The sequence below is a fragment of the Salmo salar genome, chromosome ssa04 (assembly GCF_905237065.1).
Source record: "Salmo salar chromosome ssa04, Ssal_v3.1, whole genome shotgun sequence".
In the NCBI taxonomy this organism is placed as follows: domain Eukaryota; kingdom Metazoa; phylum Chordata; class Actinopteri; order Salmoniformes; family Salmonidae; genus Salmo; species Salmo salar.
The window spans coordinates 62,237,269-62,263,625 of NC_059445.1; the positions used below are offsets into that span (position 1 = coordinate 62,237,269).

The window sequence follows — 26,357 nt, forward strand, 5'->3', positions numbered from 1 at the left end:
GTGATCAGAGACCTGGAGGGGGGTCGCAGTGAGATCAGTAGGCGAGCAGCTTCTAGTAAAGATGAGGTCAAGTGTATTGCCTGTCTTGTGAGTTGGAGGAGATTGGGAAAGGTTGAGGTCAAAAGAGGCAAGTAGAGGAAAGAGAGAGTTGGAAAAAAACGAATCGAAGGCAGACGTCGGGAGGTTGAAGTCGCCAAGTACAAAGAGCGGTGAGCCATCGTCAGGAAATGACAATAATGTTAAGCTTGATTGGACAAGTGACAGTGACAGCATGGAATTCAAATGAGGAGATGGACAGGTGAGAGAGGGAGAAAATAGAAAATCTCCACTTAAGAGAAATGTGTAGACCAATGCCACCACGCGGTGACCAGATGCTCCCGGACTATGAGAGAAAACATAGTCAGATGAAGAGAGCAGCTGGAGTAGCAGTGTTCTCTGGGGTGATCCATGTCTCCGTCAGGACCAAAAAGTCAAGGGATTGAAGGGCAGCATAGGCTGAAATGAACTTGGCGTTCTTGACCACAGATCGGCAGTTCCAAGCGCTGCCAGACACCCGTAATTCCACATGGGTTGTGCGCGCATGGTACACTAAATTAGAAGGGTTGCAGCCAAGGGGCGGGGAGCGTCCGCAAAGCCTAAAAGGAGAGGTGCGAACTGGTAACAAAAAAACACTCACAGTTGACAAAGCTACAAAAGAGCAAAATGAGATCATCTGTAAATAACTAGGTAAGATACTAAAGTGAGAGAGTGGTGAGCAGCCTTCCTCGCTTTCCTTCCTCAAACAACTCCGCAAAACAACAACTCGGCAGAACTGTCTTAGTTTTGCGACAAATCCGCCACTGACACGACCTCCGCTTACAGCTGCCATTGAGAAACCAGGGGAGACTGAGGAACTAACACTAATTGCTGATTGCCTCGGAGAGGTGAAACCACTCCCCTCCAATACAGCCACTGATTACCAAAACAAGTCATAAATTGCCCTGCCCCTTGATCCTGGTTGATGGGTCAACAATCATCTGCAAGTTATGAGCAGTCAGCAGTTCACACACCAAGTAGGCTACTGGGAAGACAGACAGCACTTAAAGTAGATGGTCCTAGCTAGCAAAAATAAAAAAGAGAAATACAAAAATGTATACTTATCACTCCTGGAGATATCAGGAGTCATCTAGCTATAGCTGGACGGTAAGCCCAGGTCTGAGAGTCCCTTCACCTTCTCCCTCTCTGGCATCCATCCCACGGGATTCCAGACCCCCACCTCGCCGTGGAAGGAGCCAGCCGCCTTATAACCATGACTGAGAGGGTTCGGCTTTATACCGGAAGCCATGGTTACTAGCTTTTAACGCGGTGACACGGGATATGGTAATGTCACTGCTGGGTCTTTCTGCTTGGTACAGTGCCAAGAACAGTAAGACGTAGTGTAACAGTGTAGGTTCCGTCCCTCTCTTCACCCCAACCCGGGCTCGAACCAGGGACCCTCTGCACACATCAACAACTGACACCCACGAAGCATCGTTACCCATCGCGCCACAAAAGCCGCGGGCCCTTGCAACGCAAGGGGAAACCCTACTTCAAGTCTCAGAGCGAGTGACGTCCCTGATTGAAACGCTATTAGCGAGCACCACCGCTAACTAACTAGCCATTTCACATCGTTACACTCACCCCCCTTTTGACCTCCTCCTTTTCCGCAGCAACCAAAGATCCGGGTCAACAGCATCAATGTAACAGTGTAGGTTCCGTCCCTCTCTTCGCCCCAACCCGGGCTCGAACCAGGGACCCTTGCACACATCAACAACTGACACCCACGAAGCATCGTTACCCATCGCGCCACAAAAGCCGTGGCCCTTGCAACGCAAGGGGAAACCCTACTTCAAGTCTCAGAGCGAGTGACGTCACTGATTGAAACGCTATTAGCGCGCACCACCGCTAACTAACTAGCCATTTCACATCGGTTACAGTAGCATACTGTAAACTCACTGTTTACAGTGGTGTAAAAACAACTATTTTAATAATTACTAAAATATCATCAAAGTCAACAAGCATACATTATTAGTTTATATGCTTCAGATCATTTAGGCACACCAAAATGAATGCTTTTTTGTGTTTTGTCTTATTTATAGCTATCAATCTGACCTACTTCACATGACTTAGTTAGACTTTTAACCTCAAGAGCAAACTAGACACTCACACAACAAACAGAATTAGATGGTGTACAAGGCCCTGGTGGGAGTGGAGCAACTGTTCTAAAGAGAACACATTTCTCTCTAACACAGAGTGATGGTGGGAACACATGTAAAGCCTTATTGAAGCAGAAGTGGTGGCTGTGTTCTTACCTGTGTGGATCTGTCTGTGAGCCTCCAGAGCATCCTCCTTCTGGAACTGGGCCCCACACTGGTCACAGACAATGGCCTTCTCACCAGCTGCAACACAGGAGAGGAGACAGGAGGGTGTTTAATATGGACATAGGCCCAATACAGTGTAGAAACTATACTAACTGTAGATACATGTACTGTATAGTATGTGTGTGGTAAGATTACATAACATTTGGAACAGACATAAGATATTGTGACGTTTAACAGTTGTTTTTTAAATGTACAAAGTGATACTGCCAAGAGGAGTGTGCAAGTTTTTCTTTTCCATTTAAGATATCATTAAAAAAAATATTCTCACGCACCTGCAACAAGCAAACTCTTTTTTGAAACACTTGTATTGTTCAGCACTATGTCAATAACAAGACCCATCGTGTCTGAGCAGCTTTAAAAGTACAGTATGCAAATGTGTGCCAACTTTGGGCCTCTCCTCTTCACACTGCATTTCTACAATCCAATGCAGTTGAATAAACATTATTTATTCCCCAGCCAGGGGCAATAACAGAATAAAGTTTATTGAATTGAACTGTATAAGTGCAGTATGAAAAGCTGAGGTCTAGCGTTAGTATTTAGCACATACAATCAGAAGGTGCTATGGGAGCATGTCTCAGGCCCAGCCAGGCAACAGCTTAATGGTATTGCTAGGCTAGCTCGCTAACTTGTGTCCTGCTCCACCCAGATATCAAACAGGTATGTTCTGTGTTCCTGTGTGATCCTGATCCCAGGACACGGAGAACCCTAAACTAGACCTTGGCTGTTCTGTTCTTGGCAATGTCTCCAAGGGTTACGACACCCTCCAGCAGCAGCAAATCATAACAGGAAGTCAATACTAAGATAACTTTTTTTTGTCTTAGAGATGGAGACAAACTGGGTGTCGGTTTCGTAACGACAAACAGTGATATTACAAAACAGCTGCACTGTAAGTCTGAGGAAGACAAGTTACACTGACACATGATGGACAAGGTGGACTTCTAAATTTGCCAGTTACAACTTACGCAACACAATTATTTACTGTATTAGATATTGTACTAGACCTTAACTGTCATTTCACACACTCACAGCACAAGGCATTAGTTAATATTAGACTTGGTCGGTACCGTATGTTTTTCAATACCGTAAAAAATACAAGATGTCCCAAATAAAATATCTACAGCTCAGGGCTCCAGCTATGCATTTGGTGTGATAACTTGCTAGTTAAGTGGCTAGCTTGCAAGATCAAGCTTATTGGTTACAGCAGAGACAAATCAATCCACTCCTAGATCAAGATCCCTGGGAAGAAATAGCGGCCCTTATTCCGATAATACCGAATACTCCGGTAGAGAACAGGAACATTTTGAAGGTATGACAATCTGGATACCACCCAACCATAGTTAATATAGGTATTTTTTTCACTGAGATATGGCCTTCAGTAAAAAATTGCCAAAGTAATACTCTTGATGTTATGCATATTTTAATATAACGTATGGCCAGGGATGTTTAATGCAGAGTTGAACATATGGCAAAATGAGTCAGTTAAAATAAATACTTAACCTTTGGAGAGGGAACCACATTCGGGTGAGATATAGACAGAGTATCTCATTTTACATTTTCATTAATAAAATCAGCTCCCCCTGCTTCTTCCAGAGACCAATGGAGATTATTGGATATTATAGAGCCAAGAGTTTTTCCTGGTGGGTCACATGGTCTAGAAAAACTCCTTGCCTTAACACTGTCTATAATGCTTTAGTTGATTGTTTGTTTCAGTCAACGTACTGTAACCATGAGCAGTCCTCACTAAATGGGGCCATGAGCCAATACATTCTTTACCTGGGTGGAACCAGCACAGTGTAGAGATAGTGAACCAGGGCACCACAGATGGCGCAACACTCTAACCTCTCCCCAGGGAGGCCGAAGCCGTGTACTAAACAGGCCCACGATGGAGTATACACCAAGGCACATGGACATAAATTCTTAGAGGAAGTGGCAGTGTGATGCCGTGTCTCTACGAGGACAAAACCTCTGTGGCATCTCATTGGTGTGGCTCATTACTGTCTGAGCGGGGAGGAGGACGGAGAGAGAAGCTACAGCACCCAGTCAGCCAGCCACCCAGCAGGCAAGGAGGAACCATTCTGGGGGCCTCAGAAAAACCGTAACACAAATTAAAGTGATACATTTTCACCCCCTTTCTTATTTCCCTTTGATCAATAGAAGGCATCGTTAGCCGGACAGAGGAGAGGAGAAGGGTGGGGACGAGGGGTGAGAGAAAACCCCCCCTGGCACTCTGGCACCATCCTTCCCTTCTCCCTTCTCCCCCTAACCCTCTGCCCCCGGGTAGTGCCGTGGCAACACCAACTCTGCTGCTCAAAATAACTGCTTGCCTCTCCAGAGAGAGAAAAAAAGAAGGAGAGAAAGAAGTGGCTATAAAATAATTGTTCTCCAACAACTCCCGCTTCCTCTCTCCCCGGCCTCCCTCCAAGTTGCCACAACCGTGCCCTAACCTGACATAATAGGCCTTGCAAAACTGTTGCTTCGAATAACCCAAGTAAAACGAGGGGGAGTGGGGGGGGGGTTGTGCCACGTGCCACTGACTGACTCTTCCCTTTTCACTTCCTCCTCTGAAATATTACACAACGCTGCGGGCAGTGGGATTTTGGCGTTTCTAAACAAAAGAGAACAGCTGCCTCCTCCTACTCACAGCACAGAGTAGAAGGGGAGGTGTAGTGTCCCGCCTTTCCATGCTCCCTTGGAGTGGTCATGGATGTTTAGGGGGGTACCCATGATTGGAAGTGCCAGTAGCCCACCACACGGTGTCTGAGCTAACCCAATCTAATGGAGCCCCACCACACCACCAACCAGCCACACAGAGCCAGCCCTCAGCCTGCAATGTGATCACATAACTCTGACATTCAACATCACCTCTCAAACAGAAGATGCAGTTTGCTCCTTTTGTAGAGAGGGAGGCAGAGGGGGAGAGGCAGAGGGGTAAAGCAGAGAGAGAGAGAAGCAGAGGCAAAGAGGGAGAGAAGCAGAGGCAGAGAGGGAGAGAAGCAGAGAGGGAGAGAAGCAGAGAGGCAGAGAGGGAGAGGGAGAGGGGGGATGCTCAAGCAGACAAACACAGGCACCAACAAAACACAGCCTGGCTGTTCAGTGAGCCTACACAAATGGGTTAAGTAAGACACTTACACTCAGTACCAAAAAAACTGCAAAAAATCCATAAAAACACACACACTCTTTCGTCAAAACAGTACAGACACCACACTCTCCCTTTTTTCCCCTCCCTCACCTCTCCCTTCAGCGGTAACGAGCTGTGCTGTACAGTTATATTTACACTATCCTCTTATCAGTCACAGAACAGCACGGAGACTGCCAATTGGAAAGGACAGCCCAGAACTGTGTGTTCCCTCACTCAAGTAGATGTGTATCGCAGGCAGCATATTTTTCATCAACCAAGACAAAAATCCTGGGCCACAATCAGGATTCCTCTCATAAAACACAGTGTATTACGTACATGCAGACAATGCACACACAGACCAAGGGCACACAACACAGACTAACAAACACATACAGTAATGTACAGAACTAGACAAAGCTAGTTATAGACAGACACGTGCAACACATTCGCACACACACACACACACACACATACAGACCCACAGACAAATACTTTGAATTGCACCGATTGTGTGAGCAAACACTGTACAGTAGATAAGAGAAGATAAACCTGTGTTTTTCCCCATGCAAATCCTGGACATAAGGACATGGGAGAGCGGCTAGCTGGTTGACAATGATATTGTTATCACAAGTGGAAAAAGGAAATAAAAGAAGATAGAGAAAATCTTCGGGCCACATTTGAGAGCTTTATGGTCTACTGCTCAGAACAAGGATGTCTAGAGAAAAGGAAAGCAGACAAATATTGACTTGCCAAATGTCAGGGCATATGCATGCACACACAGAAACACACAGAAACACACACACACACACACACACACACACACACACACACACACACACACACACACACACACACACACACACACACACACACACACACACACACACACACACACACACACCAAAGCAGTCTAAATTCAAACCCTCAAAATGGACACGCTGCAGCACAGTCAGTCACCATACTCTTAATCCATTTTTGCCTGCAAACCAATTTGTCTGTCCAGTAGGTCACAGACACGTTTTTTTTCTTCCTCTCTCTGTTGCTCGTCCTTTTCGTCACTACAATGAAGCCATTTTCAGCACTCTTGCCCTGGGGAGACCGGGGGCATCTTAGTCCACATAACCCTTCCTCTCCCCTGGGCTGACATCAGAGCCTTGTTCAGGCAGTACAGTATTCTGAGCCTCGACCTTGTTTGGGCCAAAACAAACAAACCCTTCCAGCCCACCAAACGACCTCTTACTCTTCCTCCCCAACACCTCCCATCTCTGTCACAGAGGTGAAAGGTTCCATATTTCTCTGGCTTTTCCTAAACCCCCTTTTTTCCAGAGGGGTCAGTGGATGTTCTTAAGGTATGACATGTTGGCATGCTCCCCCTCGGTTTCGGCGCTCTGACACAAAGGCCTCTTAAAGCTTTGGGGAAGAAACGGGAGCTGGGCCGGGAGCAGAGAGAGGAACCACCCGGGCTCTCCTGGTGTGAAGTGGCAGGAAATGAGGACGGGACATCCCGAAGGTCAGTCAGTAAGGCTGGCTGCCCCTGTTCCCCCTCTGCTCCCTCTAACACAGGGGCCATTCCTCAGGGCCAAGGGCCCTGATATTAATAGCCTTGGTCTCCACAACAGAGGGAGACCACTTCCTAATGTGGATGTCAGGTCAGTTGGGGCCGGTTGTTAGGAATGAGTTTCCTATTGAGTAGTTGGTACATTGCTGGGTAAGACAGCTTTCATTTGAATGGTTTTATGCAAGTGATGTGGTTTTCTCTTTGCACTCAAATCAAGTGAATCTGGGATTGAACCAACAGAGACAGGCCACGGTGCGTAATGCAGGCCGCAATGTATACCAATGCACTGAAAAATTCACATCCACAGTTCACAACGGTAGCCATGATTAGTGGGGGACAGTTTTTTCTATCAAACATCTCCAGACCCAGTGTCACCCCCCTGGCCCGGGAAAGTCATGGAATGTTCCAGGACATAAACACTTATTTGAACTGTTGGAGCTGATCAATAACCCTTGGAGTTGGGTATTGGCGGCAGGACGGGAGGCAGCAGCTTTCTTCCATAAGAACCTGAGTCTGACCGCGAGGTGAACCCTCGTCCCCCACAACCACCGCAGGCCACAGCAACCCCACTGGATACAGCAATTGGCATGTTTTTACAGTGCTGTAAATGCCTTTATTGCTAAGGAGAAAGGGATGGTAGGCTGGGGGGAAGGAAGGCGGTTTTGGCTGTCATTTGCCAGTTTTTATATTCTGCCTGGGGAAAAAGGTGACTGTGTGAAGACGGGTCCAACAGATGCCTTTCAACAGTACCAGGCAAAATGAACCAGCAACATAAAAGAGTCCAGCAACTAAAAAGCAACTAAAGACAGGGCAACCTGGTATTCACATTTCACAAGAGACAACAAGCTGCAGCCACAAAAGACAACCATGTGTTGCTGTATTTCACCCAGTAAGATGGCATGAGTACTTGGTTCAGAAGCCGTAGACCAATAGGTCCTACAGTGTCTGCAGTGAAACAAAATGGCTATAGGGCTGGAAAGGGGAAACTGGAACGATGGTAGAATCTGCTGCATACGCTTTTCTCCACAGGTCAATAACCTGTAAAGATTTAGCATTTAGGGCCCATTATTTCCTGCTTTCAAGTCACACGTTGTCAAAGGCACTCCTGGGTTTATTAAGGCCAGAGTAGAGTCAGAATGCCTGGGGGGAGGGGACAGCAGGCAACACAATGACCTCTAGGACAGTAAATGTGACACAGGAAAAAGGAGGGGAAATCTTTGATTGGGAAGGAAGACAGACAGAAATGTAAACAGATGACTTTAAAAATGCACAAGTCCATTCGTTGTCAATGGGGTTGTGAGCGTTTCCGTAATGCATTGCCAATAACAAAGGGACTCTATGTACCTGAAGATTTGTTGGTATCAGTTGAACATCATTAATACAGATTATCCCTAAATGATGAGAACAGTCTGAAATATGTGGATGTCTTAAGTGTCCAGCTAGGAGAACATGGTTGCGAGCCAACAGAAACAAACTGCTGATATGGCTAAGCGGAGACTATCAGAAATCCAAAAACCAGAACAACTGGAAATGCAGAAAACATGCAGTGTTTAACTGCACTTAGGTGCACTGATTTACATACTTATTTCGCTTGTATCCAAAAATATATTTTCACCCCGTTAAACGCAGGTTTAAGTTTTATTGCCATAACTTCAAACAGGATGTGAAATCAATTCTACATGTAGAAGTATTTAAATATTCTAAAAACCTTCATCTTTGGCCGAGGTGTTTGCCAAATGACACAAAAGGAGTTTGCTGCTTGCTCTTTCCATTATGTAATTATGTTTGTCTGAGAGGGGGAGAAGGAGTCGGGGGGACTGAGCCATAATCTTTCCTAGCAAGAAAAAGTAGAAAAGGGAAGGAAAAAGTAGGGTGAGAAATGGAAAATAGAGAAAAATAATTTATTTACAAAAGTGGACAGTGCAACAGACCATTAACTTCCTCACAAAAACTTTTTTTTACAATGTCCTGCCACACATTCCAGATCTACCGCCCTCTTCCTTTTCAGCATCTCCCAGTCAGTCACTCTGCCGTGCACCACAGGACCCAGATATAGCGACGATAGAACCGAACATGACAGGCCACCGGCCGAGAGCCAACAAAGGCCAAGAATCAGCTGGGTAAAAATAGGACAAGCTGCCACTGTACAACTGAAAGGGGAGTTGATCCTTTTGATGTAGTTCTGTCCTTAAGCTGTTCTTGTCTATTAATGCTCTGTATTATGTCATGTTTCATGTTTTGTGTGGACCCCAGGAAGAGTAGCTACTGCTCTCGCAACAGCTAATGGGGATCCTAATAAAATACCAAATTTATAACTAGGTTTTTGACACCTGGAAGGGTAGTATAGTAGCTCCATTGACTGTGCTCAGACCTGAAAAGGGACAACTGGCTAGTCACGGCTCATACATTTAACAGAAAGCAGTAGCATCTCCTCGGAGAGGCTTTCGGAGCCCCAAACTACAGCCTGTTTACTCCAGTCAAAAATGATCCTCCCTCGGCCTGACCACCAAGATTAATATTCCGGGGCCATTTACATGTTTGCAACAGTTATAACACAATATCTACACTCTGCTTTTATGCTGCACCAAGTGGAATTAGCAGCATAAAAGCAAGCCTTGTATGTCCTGGCTACTTCCAGATGGCTTTGGGAGTGCCTTTATCTTTTTTTTATTTTTATATATACACATGAAAGCGCCGCCGGCGGATCTTTGCTTAGCAGGTTCATTCTCTCTTCATCCCAAAAATATAAAAGTTTCAAAAAGCTTTTTATGAGGGAGCCTCTACCATAAATGGGATTCATAGCTCTCTAATCTGCGCTGAGAAATTGATCTAGAAGTTTCCAAAGCTATCATCCAACTTACATAATACATTAAAAGTCATGCCTCGGAGGATATTTATTTTTACGGCTCTTTACGTGACAAACAAATCATGTTTCCTTTTCCTCTGTCGGCATTGTGATAGTTTATTTCTATCACAAATATCTCATCAGACTCGCATATTTTGGGAGGGAATGTATTTTATAGATATATTTTAATTCATAAGAAATTACCAAGAACATATTGCATTTATAGTAAGCGTAGGTCTTAACCAGAGAACATTCCAGCATTTCTCCATACAACAGAATGCTGTTTGCTTGACAGCAATGGCAACTATGTACATAAAACTTTTACAAGGTTAACTGATTGTCACATAATTGAAGGATGCACACCCAATGACGTTTGGAATGGTGGTCAGGTCTGACATGGCACATTTCCCTAATAGCATTACACAAACAGAAAGCCATGCATTCTCTGTGATGACTGCTAATAGAAAGACTGAAGTGCATGGTTGTGAGATCATTTTAGGATACACGACAGTGCTCGCCCACACTCACGGGAACCTGCTCTCATACCCAGACTGCCTCTGTGAAAAAAGACAGTAGATAATCTAATAGCCACTGCAATGTATGATACATCGTTATGTCATTAGAACAACAATGTCAATGGTCTTCTGCTACGCCAGATAGAGAATTAGAGGCCTATTTTGCTGATTTTCCTCCTTCCAATAAATGTTTTTCCTTCTCAGAGAAAATTCCTTCTAATTTGGACTTTTTGATGCAGGGGTGACATAGTCTGATTAGTGAGGCCACATGTTCGCTCACTCTCACCATTTACAATTATGCAAAGGTTGGTCATACTCTCTCCAGTTAACTGGCCTCTGGGTGAGTAAGTTAATCAGTTAGTTCCATATAGATAAATAATAACCATCAGGGGCCCTCACAGATACAGATACAGATACAGTGATGATTCAGACTATGTACTGTATGATATACAGTTTGTTGGACTGACATGTATGGTTATTAACTGTGACTAGAACCCAGGATGTTATCCCTTAATGGAGCTGTGGAGCCTGGATGGACGTCATGAGGGCAGACAACAGCACAGTGGGTGGGTCAAGTTGCATCCACAGACGTCTGTGTTTAGAGAAGACAGAAGATATGAATAAGGGGTTTAAATGGTGAAATGAAATGTCATAACTGTCATTGTTCGTAAACCATGACACGCAGGCACACAGCAACTATAATTGTGTGTAACCCCAGTCAGATGTCCATCCAGTGTGTGTGTGTGTGTGCGTGTTGTACACGCATGTGCGTCGTGTGTCTGTGGCTCTCTGGCCCATGAAAGGGAGTGGGGCCTGACGAAAACACAAATCCATACTGGCCACAGGCTTCTCTCCAAACTATTTTCTGCTCAGCTGGTTTTAAATGAAGTTATTATGACTCATTAAAATGCCCGCAAGGTTGTGGAAGTCGGCCAATTCCGATTTAAATTTAGCTTCTCTCACAACCAAGCGCGCTCCCCCTAGTCCCCCTCCACTACACTTCCCTGGGTCTTTTTATTGCATTGCCCCCCCCTTTTCGTTTGATCCAATACCACTGCTTTGCAAACACAGATTTATAGCTGATATCAATTCCTTGATCTTTGAACACAAACAGAACCCTATGAACAAACAAATCATCAATTCTGCCTGGAAAATAAGCCTGTGTGCGTGACATGCAAATAAATACATACAATACCTCTAGAAGGCAGACGCAACTTGAGTTACGAAGTTTCCTTATGCCTGCAGTTCCAAATATGTTACTGCTGATAAAAAGATTGGTCCCGCTGTAAATGACATGCAGCTTATAAAGGCATCATAAAGCCTTCATGAACACTACATGACTGTGTTACAAATCACCTATAACCATATGTTATGCTTTATAAAGAGTTCATAAATGTGGCATAACTGTGTGACATAACCCACTATGTCAAATATGACAAACCCTGTGTTTTATAAAGGGTGGCATAAGCACCGCTTAATAAAGGCTTTATAAATCACATTAAATTGAGGCTTCACAAAACATTTATAACCTTGTCATGCATCTTGGTAGAGCATTGCAACGCCAGGATAGTGGGTTTGATTCCTGTGATCACCCACACGTAAAAATGTATGTGTCACGTCCTGACCATGGTAACCTGTTATTTTCTATGGTAGAGTAGGTCAGGGCGTGATGGGGGGTGTTCTAGTTGAGTTTTTTCTATGTTACGTTCTAGTTTTGTATTTCTATGTTGGGTTGTTCTAGTTTTTGTATTTCTATGTTGGGCTTTGTTTGAGATTATCTCCAATTAGAGGCAGCTGGTCATCGTTGTCTCTAATTGGAGGTCATATTTAAGTTGGTGTTTGTCTCACCTGGGTTTGTGGGAGATTCATTTTGAGTAGTGTATGTTTCACCTCTGCGTCACGGTTTGTTGTTTTGTTTATTCAGTTTATTTATGTATTGCATAGTTTCACAGTATAAATAAAATGTGGAACGACACACGCTGCACTTTGGTCCGCTCATTCCTATGACAACCGTGACAGTAAGTCGCTTTGGATAAGTGTCTGCTAAATTGTATATATTTCACTAAAACATTTCTAGGATGGCCCAACCTCGGGTGCATGGTCAATATTGGACTTGACCTGAACTTCCTCCAAAATGCTGTGCTGCAGGATGACACACATTCTAAAGTGCAGTCATGCATAGCAAAAAAAATTGGTAGGGACTTTTAAAATCCATTAATATTTTCTGCTTACTTTTTTTTCTCAAAATTCAGTTCTCTTGGTTTTGTTTTTCCAGGCTTCGGATTTCCCATTGTTTTTCTGGTTATCACAGTTTTTTCCCCAATTTTTTTATAGAAAAATAACTACATTGGATTTTCTGTGTTCACAACAATGCTTATACCACATCAGGGGATGACTTTTGAGGTCTGGGAAAAATCTTAAACTTTTGAGTTTAGTTGCCCTTTAATTCATTGAGCATGTTTTCTGTAGTGCAGTAAGCGCACTGATGTGCTTCGGCCGCCAATTGAATGGGTGGAGTAAAAGGCCAGCAACACTCCTATTATTCAGAGCTCCATGAAATTACACCATATTAGAGGTCAAACGATTAATCGGAATGGCCGATTAATTAGGGCCGATTTCAAGTTTTCATAACAACCGGTAATCGGTATTTTTGGCCACCGATTTGCGGATTAGTGGATTTATTTTGATTTTTTTAACTAAGCAAGTCAGTTAAGAATACATTCTTATTTTCAATGACAGCCTAGGAATGGTGGGTTAACTGCCTTGTTCAGGGGCAGAACGACAGATTTTTACCTTGTCAGCTTGGGGATTCAATCTTGCAACCTTACGGTTAACTAGTCCAACGCTCTAACCACCTGCTTTACATTGCACTCCACGAGGAGCCTGCCTGTTACGCGAATGCAGTAAGAAGTCAAGGTAAGATGCTAGCTAGCATTAAACTTATCTTATAAAAAACAATCAATCAATCATAAATAAACTACACATGGTTGATGATATTACTAGTTTATCTAGCCTGTCCTGCGTTGCATTACTTTAAATGGGTTGATGGACCTGCAAAGCTTGCGTTTGTGTGTGTGTCAGAACCAAGATGATTTGGATAAGTCCAACCTGACACTACCGCACCAGGTATTCCCCTTCTGTTCCCATGCTGGAGACCAGGGCTTGATTACAACCTGTTACAATGGTGCCAACATTTTGTGGCTAACCTTTTAGCAGGGGAGTGGGTGAACATGTCAAAGACCTGACTGGGACCAGCACCGTGCAGTATGGCTCGTTGTTGTTGTGTGCATGTTTGTGTACTAAGGAACATGTAACTTGGTTCCAGAAGATAGACACTTTCAATTTCTTTAGGTTGTGGGCTTTCATCAAGTGAAGTGTTTCTTGGTGTAACATCATCTCCAAGCTATTGCACATATAAGCCTGGGATATCAACAATTCAAAGTTGGCCTTAGTGGGAGTGTAACTCAGTAAAGTATTTGTGACCTTACTGAGTAAAGTATTTGTCATCGTCACTACTTAACACAGTCAAAAAGTAAAAATTATTGCTTATCCCTGCCCATTCTCACAATTTCTATTCTTAAAATGTGTTTTTAAACCTAGCCCTAACTAAACCTAGCCCTAACTAAACCTAGCCCTAACTAAACCTAGCCCTAACTAAACATAGCCCTAACTAAACATAGCCCTAAGTTTGAGCGTGTGACATCCTTCAGCACAACATGTCACCCTTTATAAAGCACATGTTTATATCATATTCAACACAGTGGGTTATGTCACATTTGACATTGGTGATTATGTCACACAGTTACGACACATTTATGAACCCTTTATAAAGCATGACATAGTTATATGTGCTTTGTTACACATGTATGTAGTGTTTATGAAGGAATTATGAAGGCTTTATGACGCCTTTATAAGCTGAATGTAAATTAAAGCTGAACCAAAATTTCTAACAATAATAACCACCTCTCAATTGCAATTACTTTCGACCGTAAACATTGTTTATGTTGCTGGCTTTCCTTGCAAGTATTATTCTGACTAATCATGACTGCTTCACATCACTTCCTGAATATCAACTTCCATGTCTTGTTAAGTGGGCAACGTTGACATTTAAGGGATCAGTGTTGATGTTATCATTATATTTCATCATTCTGTATGGCATTCCTCTGAATTGCTTAATGGAAAGAATGATTATCACTATTAACAAATAAATAAATGGCTCCGTCATTCTGACAAATCCATTGTGCCTGCCCTTCCCTATTTGAGCCGTTGTCAGGGATCTTCCACTAAAGAGTTACTCCCAAGATAAAATACCTAGAGCAAGCAAAGTCCAACTGATCTTTGCACAGCCCTTTGCGCAACATTCACTATTATAGGAATAAGAGCTGCACTTCCATTCAGTCTCTCTCTCCCCTGAACCCGTGAGGGACACCCCCGCCCCCACCTCCTTTCCTCGTCTCTGACAGCAGCAGCTCAGAGGGAGAAAAAAATGAAGCAAATACAAAATTCAATGGGCTGTGTTCTGTTTTAGAAAGGCACACAGTGTACTGTACAGCCCATAAAACTGAAAAACAGCCTCCAGACACTGCCGCAATCACCCTCCATCAAAACACTTTGTCTCGCATACAAAAATAAGAGCCGGCATCGAGCTGAATACCAAATCAGCCCATTAGAGCACAGGGGCACTTGCTACTTAGCAACCAAAGGGATTTAAAGCGGCAATACCCTCACAGAGTAAGATCCAGATCCTTTCTTCCTACAGGGGTATTATGGGCTAGTTGGGAGCTTCCTTTTGAGGTTTATTTTGGTGCACCAGAGATGTTTTTACAAAAGGACGGTTAACGGACAAGACGATTTAGAATTTCGTATTGTATCGTATAAATAAAATGCCATGTCGGCGATGTAATTCGATGGGCGCTACTTGTGAGGTTGAAAGCATCGTAAATCATTGAGAATATGTTGACTCAATTTAACTGACCTCGTTGCGAAGATCTAAGGCCGGGACCAAATGCATTTTTAGCCAACAGAATGAAACACGTTCTAGGTGATGTTTGTATGTAGTACTAGACATAGAATTCAATGAATGGTACAAGAACAGTCAAAACACCCAGATTTAAAAATGTACCACATAATATAGCAGGTTACTAAAACAGGATCCAATTTAGATAGTGAGCTAACTTTGACACAACATTCAGTAGTAATCAGTGATTTACTACAATGATACAAACACTGTAGCGCCTCACCTACTGGTGGAATAGTGAAGAACCTTAAGAGAATCAATACTGGGCCATCCACAGTGCTGTCATGGCTTAATGATAGATGACTCACTGCCAAAAGTGTCACCTCTCACATTATGTCAAATACAGCCTAGGCCAGGGATACTCAACTCTTACCCTACGAGGTCCAGAGCCTGCTGGTTTTCTGTTCTACCTGATCATTAATTGCACACACCTGGTGCCCCAGGTCTAAATCAGTCCCTGATTAGAGGGGAACAATGAAAAAAATGCAGTGGAACTGGCTTCGAGGTCCCGAGTGGAGTTTGAGGGGCCTAGGCCATCCCTCTCACATACTGTACAGCCTAGATAGACCATCACTTTTTTCAGAGGCTTATAGAGTGCAGCCAGGTAAGTACATTGAGTTCCGGCTAAAAGGGCACAGGCTACTGAGGGAACACTATTCCCAGTCAAGTCCCATTCCAGATGGATGGATGTCTTAACTGGTTCCATCCAGTTGCCAGACAATTACTGAGGCCATTACGACCAGGGACCCAATAATCTCTCCTGGACCTGTATAATGTAGGCAGATTTATGCCCCACATAATTCAAGTGTTGTTTTAAATAGGGGTTTAATGTACATCAACAGGTCAGGGAAAGTATTATGGGTTTAAACCCCCAGAAAGGAGTTAGGGCACGCAGCCAAACAGAAGCTCAGCCCATTTATCCACGCTGTCTGTCATCCTGTGCTAATGTACTGGAGGGAGGGATAGAGGGAAGGAGTGGCGGCGGTGGACTATGGTGTTAGCTGTTGTGAAAAATACACATGTAAATCACTGGTCATTTTTTTCCATAGTCATTTTTTTCTCCTGAACTTTTTAAGAGATTTCCCTCCACAACATCCCCCTATTCCCTCCTCCTCTTCCCCCTTCCCTGTCTCAAGTCGCAAGGCCCTTCTCTATTTTGGAATATGTGGCTTGGAAGGCAGTCAAGTTTCATTAATTTATGGTTTGGGTACAGTATGTTCCTGGACACACATCTGCGAGCGATCATAAATGCACTGGAATGCTGGCAGAACATCCAGACCTGCCGGCACAACCATGATGTCATCAGTGAGAGAAGAGCTGGAGCGGGGCCAAGAGAGCTCCGCCAAGCAGCTCCACTCCTCGCTCTCTGCTCCGACAGCAGAGAGATGGATAGGAGAGAGAGAGAGAGAGAGAGTGGTGGCAGAGGGAGAGTGAAAGCAAGGCAGAGGGAAGGAGAGAGAGAGAAAGTGAATGAGAGGGAAGAGAGCTCGTGAGTGAAAGAGAGGGAGGAGAGAGAGCAGTAGCAAAGGGAGAATGAAACAGAGAGAGTGGGAGGCAGAGGGAAAGAGAGAGAGAGACATAGAGACAGCAAGGGAGACAGCGAGAGAGACAGCGAGTGAGACAGCAAGAGAGGGAACACCTTCCGCCGGGCTTTTATCCTCCTCCCCCCTATGTCTTTTCCCCTCTCCTCCCCTCCACAGCACTCGCTTTTTCAAATGCCTCACATTTTTCAATGTCTTAATGCTTTAGCCATTTATATGGCACACACAGAGAAGTGGGAGCAGGTGTTTGTCAGGTGCACTGAGAGTTAACTATGTCAGGGTTGATTTGAGGTGGGGGGGGGGGGGGGCAAGATCTTGGCCCTTGGCTTCTCTGTGCTGTAATGGCAACCCAATGATATTGATATTTACAGTCAGCTTGGACCAGGTCTAAAACAACCATGGGGCAGGGAGCATTAACGTTTAACACTGTAACCCAAGTAAGGGTTAGAGCAGGAAGACCAACAGGAGAGGCGATGCAATGCTAGCAATGGGAGTTGAACAATCCCCAGGATGGTGGGACAAACAGTGAGCCATCGCATAAATATCTGGTAACCCCAAAACAGGTGGCATGCCTCCCTTTTCCTGGTAGTCCACCGGCATTAGCAGGGTTTCATCGATTGAATGTAGTGTGTGTGTGTTTCTGAGTGCATGCATGCGTATTTGTTGAATGACTATGTTCGGTGTGTGTGTGTGTGTGTGTGTGTGTGTGTGTGTGTGTGTGTGTGTGTGCCACTTGACTGCCTATACATCTGGTTAATCTGCTAACTCTCAGATGGTTATGTACTGTAAACAGAGGATTAGCGCTTACTTTGATGGTACATACTGTATTTTTTCCACTCACCGAGCCTGAACAGCCATGGTTGGGAGGAGAGAATTATCTCATCATAAAAATAACCGATGTGCTTTCAAAATGCAACTATGGCTCTTTCCACATTGACGAGAGTTAAGGAGATTCAAGAGATTCTCAAGAGACATTACTGTAATGTAAACTTCCTTTCTCGAGAGTCATCTCCCTCCGAGCAGGGCAGTGTAAACATAATTGTGTCTGAGCGCAACACCCCTACAGTAAAAATCCTAATTGCAGAGCAATGTTTTTGAAATATCTGAAATGTATAGATGTTTTCCTTACATTTGAGACTTGTTTATTGAGTTTTTAAATGAAATTGCAGTAACAGCCAGTTACTTTACATTGTGAAATTGTCGCCGTAGCTTAAAAAATAAATAAACTGTGCTTTGGCTGGCTGCGCTGAGCCGCGTAAAACAGCCGATGTCAACTCGCTCGTTTTCAGACGCAATTTGTTTTACCACGTGATGATTTCCATAATATTTATAAAAATGAAGCCTGGTTTGTTCTAATGTTTTAAGGATGGCCTACTGTACTTTCATATTTGTATGAGCGTGGTAATCATTCACTTTTGATAGGTTAACATACTTCATGAAGACATGTTCTTAGTTTTAGCTAGAGGGCTTTTGTCTTGAAGCTAAAATGTAATGAGTGTAGGGATGAGAAAATAAATTGTCTTCACTTCATTAATTGTCTTCACATGCTTGTGAACTGTTGCATTATTCAAGTTTGTAATATGGTTAAGATGAAAAGTTGCTTGCTGAATAGTTGTAAGTATATGCTTTATATACACATTATGTCAATTGAAATCTCATCGGAGTGCCTCTGCTAGAAATCTTCAATATGAATAAGCTCTATGAATCATCTAAGTATTTGTGGGCCAAGACTATTCCACAACACTCAACCAACAGGGATACCATGGCATTTCACATCACACCCCTGAATGGGCCGGAGCTTCTCCCATCCCAAAACTCTGAGTCACTGTTCCTCCAGTCAGACCTGCCCCCCCGGCTCCTAGGCCGCGGTGACATTAACCTGGGGAAAAACACAGGCACACGCCATTCCTTTATCGGGTCCCAAGCCCACCCGTGGCCCCCTAATCAGCTTACTGCGTCGGTGCCACCAGACTCCCTCATTCAACAGGTACCCTCCTCTCTCCGAGGGATCAACCAACACCACGGCAAAAAAAAAAAAAAAACTGGCACAAGACTCACTGTACATACTGTACCCTCTGCTGTGGCAGGCAGCCCAGACTGGCGAGCCGCCAAGTCTCCGATAAAACAAGCACACGGAGTGAATGAGAGCAGGCGAGAGAGACAGGCTGCACTGGCAGAGTTGAGCAGGGAGGGGCAGCGACGGCTGAAATGGTACACATCACACACAGTACACTATGCATACCAACAAGCACTCCTCCTCCTCCTTCCCTCCATCTCTCTTTCTCTCTCTGTATGTCTGAGGCTAGGTGAAGGGTGGTGGTGGTGGGTGGAGGGGGAGAGGAAGGGGGGCAAGCACAAGGGCTTGTAATGTGTCATTTCGGAGCGAGAGACAATAAAAATCGAGGCAGGCACTGAGGCCAGGATGGGGGAAAAAAAAAGACTTGAAAGTCTGAGGTAAAGATAAATAAATAAATAATCAAAGGGCTTCGGCTCATCACTAGTCTCCCCCTAACCATTGCTGTCTTGATAGAAGCACTTGTCTGCTTTACGCCATACCAAAGCTCCAACGTGTCAACACTGACGTGTACACAGCACAGGTTGGTATTGTGCGTCAAGCAAGCCAGGACCGCAAAAGTTTCGGAGGTGGAGCTAAAAATACAATGCCCACATCCTTTACTCACTCTTCATTTGTGAGGGGAATAATTTCTTGTGGTTCTTCCTAGAGTTTCAAATGTTTGTAAAATGGCAGGCAGACGATTGTCCTTTTGTCCTCGCGACGCTGCCAGCCATGTTTGCCATTTTCCTTTTTAGCTTGACACTCATTGACAACTTCGATGAATTACAGAGTATTTCTGGAGGGTGACCAAGAATCTGAGCCAACATCCATCTGTCAGGGCAGAGTATTCACCCACTCCCTCACCTGTTGAAAGCAGTCAACTTTAGAGTTTAGTAACCGCTGCACTGGAATGTGCTAGTCATGACTCACAACGCTGATGATTGAACCAATAATCTGCTGAATGACTTGGTTAATTATGTTGCAGACCAGACCTGGACTCAATCAGTTTGGGGAAACTAAGGCCAACCAGGTTAGCCTTTACTCTGCAGCCTAGCTGCTAAAGACTGGTTTCCACTGGTGCTGGGGAGCTAGGCGAGATGTAGTAGAACCCTCTTTTGAAGTCTTCTCTAGTCTTTCTTTGAGGTAAGGAGACGCGTCTGAGCCCAGGATTACCCGGACTCACTTTAAAACTTCCACCACACAATAATTCTTCCCCCAAGGATTGTTTAATTACATGCACCATCTTACTGTCGCAGCAGGAGTTGTCGGAGGCTGCAGCACGAGGCAAACTATGCTGATTTTCCAAGAGAAGAAGAAACTCTTTAAGGTCATGGCATTTTGGCTCTAGAATCTGAGAAACTGGGAGAATGTGTTGGGGTCTCCCCGACCTGCACTGTATTTATTATACTGTTGTATTCAGAAATGTCACAGCCAGCTCTAATACAGACATGCTTTTTATTATGGATGTCGAACAAGAAATGTGTTTGTGTTCTCTGAGTAGCAGGCGTGTTTGTGTTCTCTGAGTAGCAGGCGTGTTTGTGTTCTCTGAGTAGCAGGCGTGTTTGTGTTCTCTGAGTAGCAGGCGTGTTTGTGTTCTCTGAGTAGCAGGCGTGTTTGTGTTCTCTGAGTAGCAGGCGTGTTTGTGTTCTCTGAGTAGCAGGCGTGTTTGTGTTCTCTGAGTAGCAGGCGTGTTTGTGTTCTCTGAGTAGCAGGTGTGTTGTCGTGGGGATGTGGAAGGGGATTCGAAAATAAACATATTTCCTTAAAGCAGGCTTTAATAATAATAATAATATATTTCCTTAAAGCAGGCTTTAATAATATAATAATAACAATAATATATTTCCTTAAAGCAGGCTTTTTACATGCTGAGTCGTGCACAGAGCCAATTCACCGGCACAGCGTGAGGATTCATTCATCTCCGCACCGCAACATGGCGGGAGAGACGCCTCTGCGACAAATCAAAACGTGTGTTACTACATCCCGGGGCCCCAGACTCCGGCATTAATTGAGATATTAATTTGTTTTTTCAAAAGTCCTTCATACATGACTGTGGGAGACCAAACAACAGTGACATGACACATCTCATTTACAAAGAATGGGGGAGAAACAAAAAAACACTTGACTGACTGATTGACTGTTGTGTTTCCATTATGGAAGGAGAATCAAGTAGTTGTACAGCATGTAGAAACATACGTAGTGGCATATGTAGTCCGGGTGGGCCCGAGGTTAGATCAGGCCAACACGTGGCGGGGTAAGGGGAGAACCACACATGGTTGGGGTCGACCAACAGGCAACCCAAAGTCCCATGGGTTTTACAGACAGTCTAAAATCCATCTGCACTTAAGGCCTTAGGAGACGAGTTCAGTTCCCTATTAAAAAAAGAAGTCCAATAAAAAAAAAAGCCCAACTGTGCTAAGTAGGCCCCTGAATCCACAGGCTGTCCGTGGACAGAGTGTCAGCCTGGCTGGATCAATAGCCGCTGTGTGTTGAATTACATGGCTTTTAGACGGCTAATGTCATGGCCCAGGCCCTAACCAATGGGACCAATATCTCCACTGAACGCTGATTTAAAACCACTGCAGCCCGATGTAAATCCTGAAATAGATCCAATGTTATGGGTCTTTATCAGTTCATTAAATCATATGCACGAGTACTAGTTATCCCATTTCAGTATCAAGCCTGTATATTGTACAGCCAATATTAAATTCCATTATCTAATGTTCTAATATAGAGTAGAATGTGCTGATTCTTACCTGAGTGAGACAGCAAGTGCATCCTAAGGCGTAGGCTGTCCAGAAAGCGTTTCCCACAAAGCTCACATCCATAGGTCTTCATTCCGCTGTGCAGCTTCCTGTAAAGATGAGGAATAAACATATCATCAGGACATTGTCCCGATTTCACAATCAATGTAAAATCAGACAGAGAGATACATTTCTGAATGAAACCTGTGAATTGCCATTCAGCTGCCTACATCACTGTATACTGTGCTGCTCACAATGATATCCTCGTATCGTCAAACACTTTGCTTCTCAGATAGTCTTATAAGACTATGTCACCAACCATTAATTAGCACATAAAAACATAACAGTAAATGTAAATAAAAATAGCAAGACAGCATCGGAACTTTACTTTATTCTAGCTATAAATCACTAAATGCTATTCCACCGTGGTGTTACCGTGGCGAGCATGCATACCCATCACAGAACTCAAGAGTAGTGGATGGATTAGGTCCTATAAAGTGGACGATGATGATTTACACAGAGACGTAAAAGGCAAGCAGGCTAATGTTATGACCCTTTATGATGTTACGACCCTTTATGATGCCGCGCCAGTTGAGTCCCGTTGTCTATTCCTATTATATAAGAAATTTGTTATGGGAATGGCTCCTTTAACGCTCAGTCAAAATGGCTGCCGCCTGAAAGAAAACATGTTGGTGCTTTTTAAGCTGAAAGGCGTGGGTTGAAACAACGTACTGCAGGGCTACATGGTTGTGGCCCAGAGGGTCAAACCTAAACCAAGGGTCAATCTTTAATTACGCAGAAAAGAAAACTGGGGGGTTACATACCTACACAACCTTCAACAGTATCGAAAGACAACCTATGGGAAGATTTCAGTTTGGAGATGCAGTAGGAACTTTGACAACTCAATCTGTTGCAAAAACCTCAAACACCCGGGGGCAGAACCAAAACAGGCTTTTGTTCAAACATATCTAAATATGTTCTGAAGCAATTAAAGGGCACACAGATTGACAAACAAATTGTAATTTTTACAGATAGCTTCAATTAACTTGAGAAACACGTGCGCAACCACCCACCTGTGCATGCACGCACGCACGCAGCCACCCACCCACGCACACACACACTTAGCTTTAGGACACATTTCATCCTTCAAGGAAGAGATGAGTAGGTCAAGAATGGCTTGACAATCCACACACACAGAACGACTTCAAACCACTGTTCACTACCCCCCCCATCAAATGTCAAAAAATTCACCCCTAGCAGGTAATCCCTTTATTGTTTTATTGATGTTCTTGCTTAAGTGGGCCTCACCGGAGCTCAAAGACCACTGGCAATTTGTTAAACATGTCTTTTTATTACCATACTTACAGCATTCTGTAACTGTTACCAGAAAAGTAATTAGCTCATTGTTTGCACCTCCGCGCCAAATGCTGTAGGTCTCAGAATGGGAAACAAAGACATATGCTACAGTTCTCACAATTCCATTTGTGCACAAATAAAACTAATGTTACTAAACTGAGTCGAAAGCTGAGAGAAAATGTTATGTAAAAAGGATGTGAGTGAAAACTATACCCTAAATACATTTTTTATATTTATGTTCAGGTGAGGAGCCATTTTTTGTCTCATGCATTGTATGTCTGAATGAGGTGATAATCAGAGCACTTCAAGCTGGAGTGTCTTGGTATCACATCAGATGATGGAAACAATAGTCTTAGTGTGCCAGTTCTTGGGGAAACAATACCCTTGATAGGTAGATCTGCTAAACTTCATAAACTTGACACAGCGATCCATCTTCGCGTCTCACAAAAGGGCTGAGGATGTTGGTTATCAAAATGACAATTGATTGATGTCATTCGCCAAATCAAAATTGATTTACAACTCCTTTGTGCTGCGACTGAAATCAGGCCGGTTTTGACAATGGTGGCAAGAGTTATGAAGCGAGGATGTCTGGTATAAATTCAATAAAGATTAATGGAAAACAGTTTTGAGGACTGAGGGTAAGGAGAGGGAGAGAAAATGAACAAAGGAAGAGGGGCGCGAGAGAAAAAAAACCCTGATAAAACTAGCGAAAAACCTTCCAAATTCCTGATGGCTGTCTTAACAGAGTAGGATTTGGGGAGAGACCTCGACAAACAAAAGAAAGAATGAGGCAGCAAAGCCCTTAGGCAAGCTGTAAGTAATTAAATAGGCCTGTAAACGCCTCCAAAAATAAAAAGGGGCCACTTCAAAAGACGAGGACGGGTGAGCGGCTGAGGCAGGAGAGAGGAGCTGGGAAAAGACCAGGGGTCCGCGCACCTTGGGGACCCTGACTGATGCACACAGGCACAACGTCTTACTGTAGGGGACACACTCTGGGAGGCTTTTCAAAGGCCTTTTGTTGTAGCCCCTCAATCTGGCCATTGTCCCCCTGTACAGCACGCTGATGAAGAAATAGATGGACTTATTAAGGGGACTGCAAGGGGCTGGAGAGAGGGGAGCATGTGTACTGACTCTACCTTAAATGCATGGATAGGAGGGAGGTGTGGGAAACAGGAGGCTGCTGTCCATCTGGGGGGATTGGAGCTGAATCTAATTGCGGACCGGCTCGTATGAAGCAGACAGGAACCTGATGGTGTTTCTACCAGACTGACAGTGGTTTATAGGGCTCTGTATATTTAGGATACTAGGGAATAGTTGCAACATGCTACGTCTGTTCTTCGCTATGCAGCTTAAGGAGGCATGTGTTTCAAACCAAATTAGGCTGGGCAATTGAGTACGCTCAGTCAGGCAGGGCTATTGCAATTGTCACGAAATAATCACTAGTGTAGCGTTTCTGTTGGGAAAGCTAAGAATACCTACACAATGTAAGGCTACCTGCCTAAAATAAAAATATAAGGCACCGTAGCATTGCATAAATGTGAACACTGCCAAGAAAAACGGATAACTACCTTTGAATGAAACCCAACCCGCCCTCCGCAAAAAAGTTAATGGCGGAAAGCAACAACGTTACCATTAACTTTGTGTTTTTTATGGAAGCATTTCTTTTTACGGTTACTTAATTTTACAGGCAGCAGAAACTCGGAGTGACCTTTGCTGGAGATTTTGCGCAGTGGCAGTCAGCAGCCCTTCCTTGGGGCTTGGGCTAACAGCCTCCTGTCCCGTGCTGGTGGCAGGTCCATTAGCCTGGCTAAAAAGCAGATGATTTGGGGGTGGGTGGCGGTGGACAGAGGGGAAAAAGCCAAAACGACTGCGCAATTATTCTAAGTTCTAGTTTCTGACCAAGGAGCTCTGACACCTCCGCCAGATGTAACCGCACATAAGACCCCTGCCCTCCCTTTCCTCTCTGTGTGTGAACTGTGGCAGCTCCCAGTCCCCTCAGGACTAACTCCCTCCCTATGCACACACACAAACACACCTCAGGCCCACCCCATGGCCAGCTGCTTTCTTGCTTTGCTGCTGAAACAGAAGATGAGGGGGTGGTAGTGCGTGTGTGTTGGGGTGGGGGGTCTAGTTTGAAACAGACTAACTGTAGTCATTAAGGAAGCTGACATAAAACTCTCTCAAACCATTTACTCAGTTAATAAGCGACATTGTCCAACAGTCAGTTTTGACAACGGCAATAAATTTCAAATTTATGTCAACAAAACATATGCTGAACACCTAATTTCGGGCGCTGGAGTGGCGTGCTGGCTCGTAAATCAGACCTGTGTTTGAAACGGGAGTAGGTTACAGGCCTGTATTATTGAGCTGTTACAGCGCGCCTCGTATAAATCGGAACTTTTTCACCTCGCCAGCTGACCCGGCTGGCTCTACATCATAGTTCTGTCCATGGGCGGCCCTCGACGCAGGGGTCCCCGCTAGACGACACCATTAAAAAACACCTGAAACGAGCACTAGTAACGCCATTAAAACAGTGTACTCAACTGAACCGCAAACTAACAAAAACAACAAACTGAGGTTTAGTCGTCTGTTTGGTTAGGGGTTGAATAATCTACATTTTAAAATATGAATCCACCTTCATGTATGAACAGTTTGGAAACATTTAGAAATTGCTTCAAGAACAAGTCCTTCAAATCTCTTTATTCCTGCATGGAGTTGACAAAGGCTTTCCTACTATTGCACATCAGCAAGTTACTATTAACATTACATGTCAGCTCATCAAAACAAAGAATCAAATCAAAATAAATAAACTGAATCCAACAAGACACACGGCTGCGCTTACATCTTACTGCTTCCACAAATATCTCTCCGCCGACACCCAGCAACATTGCCCTCTTTCTTCATCTCCTTTCATCTTCTCCATAGCAATCTTAAAACAACTTCAGATGATGCTCGCGCATAGAGGGGCAAACAGAGGAGAGGAAAAGAGGTGGCCGCATTTGAGCAGGAAGGGTCACCATAAAATAAATTATAATTGAAGAGTTGTCCTCAATGTTCCTGGGAATGGAGAGGCTGAGAGGCCTATCTGGGGGAGCTAGCCCCATTCGTCTCCCACTCTGGAGCGTCCCTCACTCGGGGCCCTAAGAACCACGCATACCGTCCGTCCCACCTGCGCACACAGTCAGATTAAGGTATTTGTCAAAAGAGGGGG

The 26,357-nt window shown here is 44.2% G+C and overlaps 1 protein-coding gene across 2 annotated transcripts in view; it reads right to left on the bottom strand.

Annotated features, from left to right (window-relative positions):
- LOC106603639 (zinc finger and BTB domain-containing protein 16-A) overlaps positions 1–26,357 on the bottom strand; it is a 157,180-nt gene that overhangs the window by 57,954 nt on the left and 72,869 nt on the right. For both annotated transcript variants that reach the window (XM_014197535.2, XM_014197534.2), the window contains exons 3-4: positions 21,803–21,900; positions 2,331–2,417 (exon numbers count right to left, since the gene is read on the bottom strand). In XM_014197535.2, the coding sequence (XP_014053010.2) occupies positions 2,331–2,417; positions 21,803–21,900 (185 nt within the window). The remainder of the gene's footprint in view (positions 1–2,330; positions 2,418–21,802; positions 21,901–26,357) is intronic.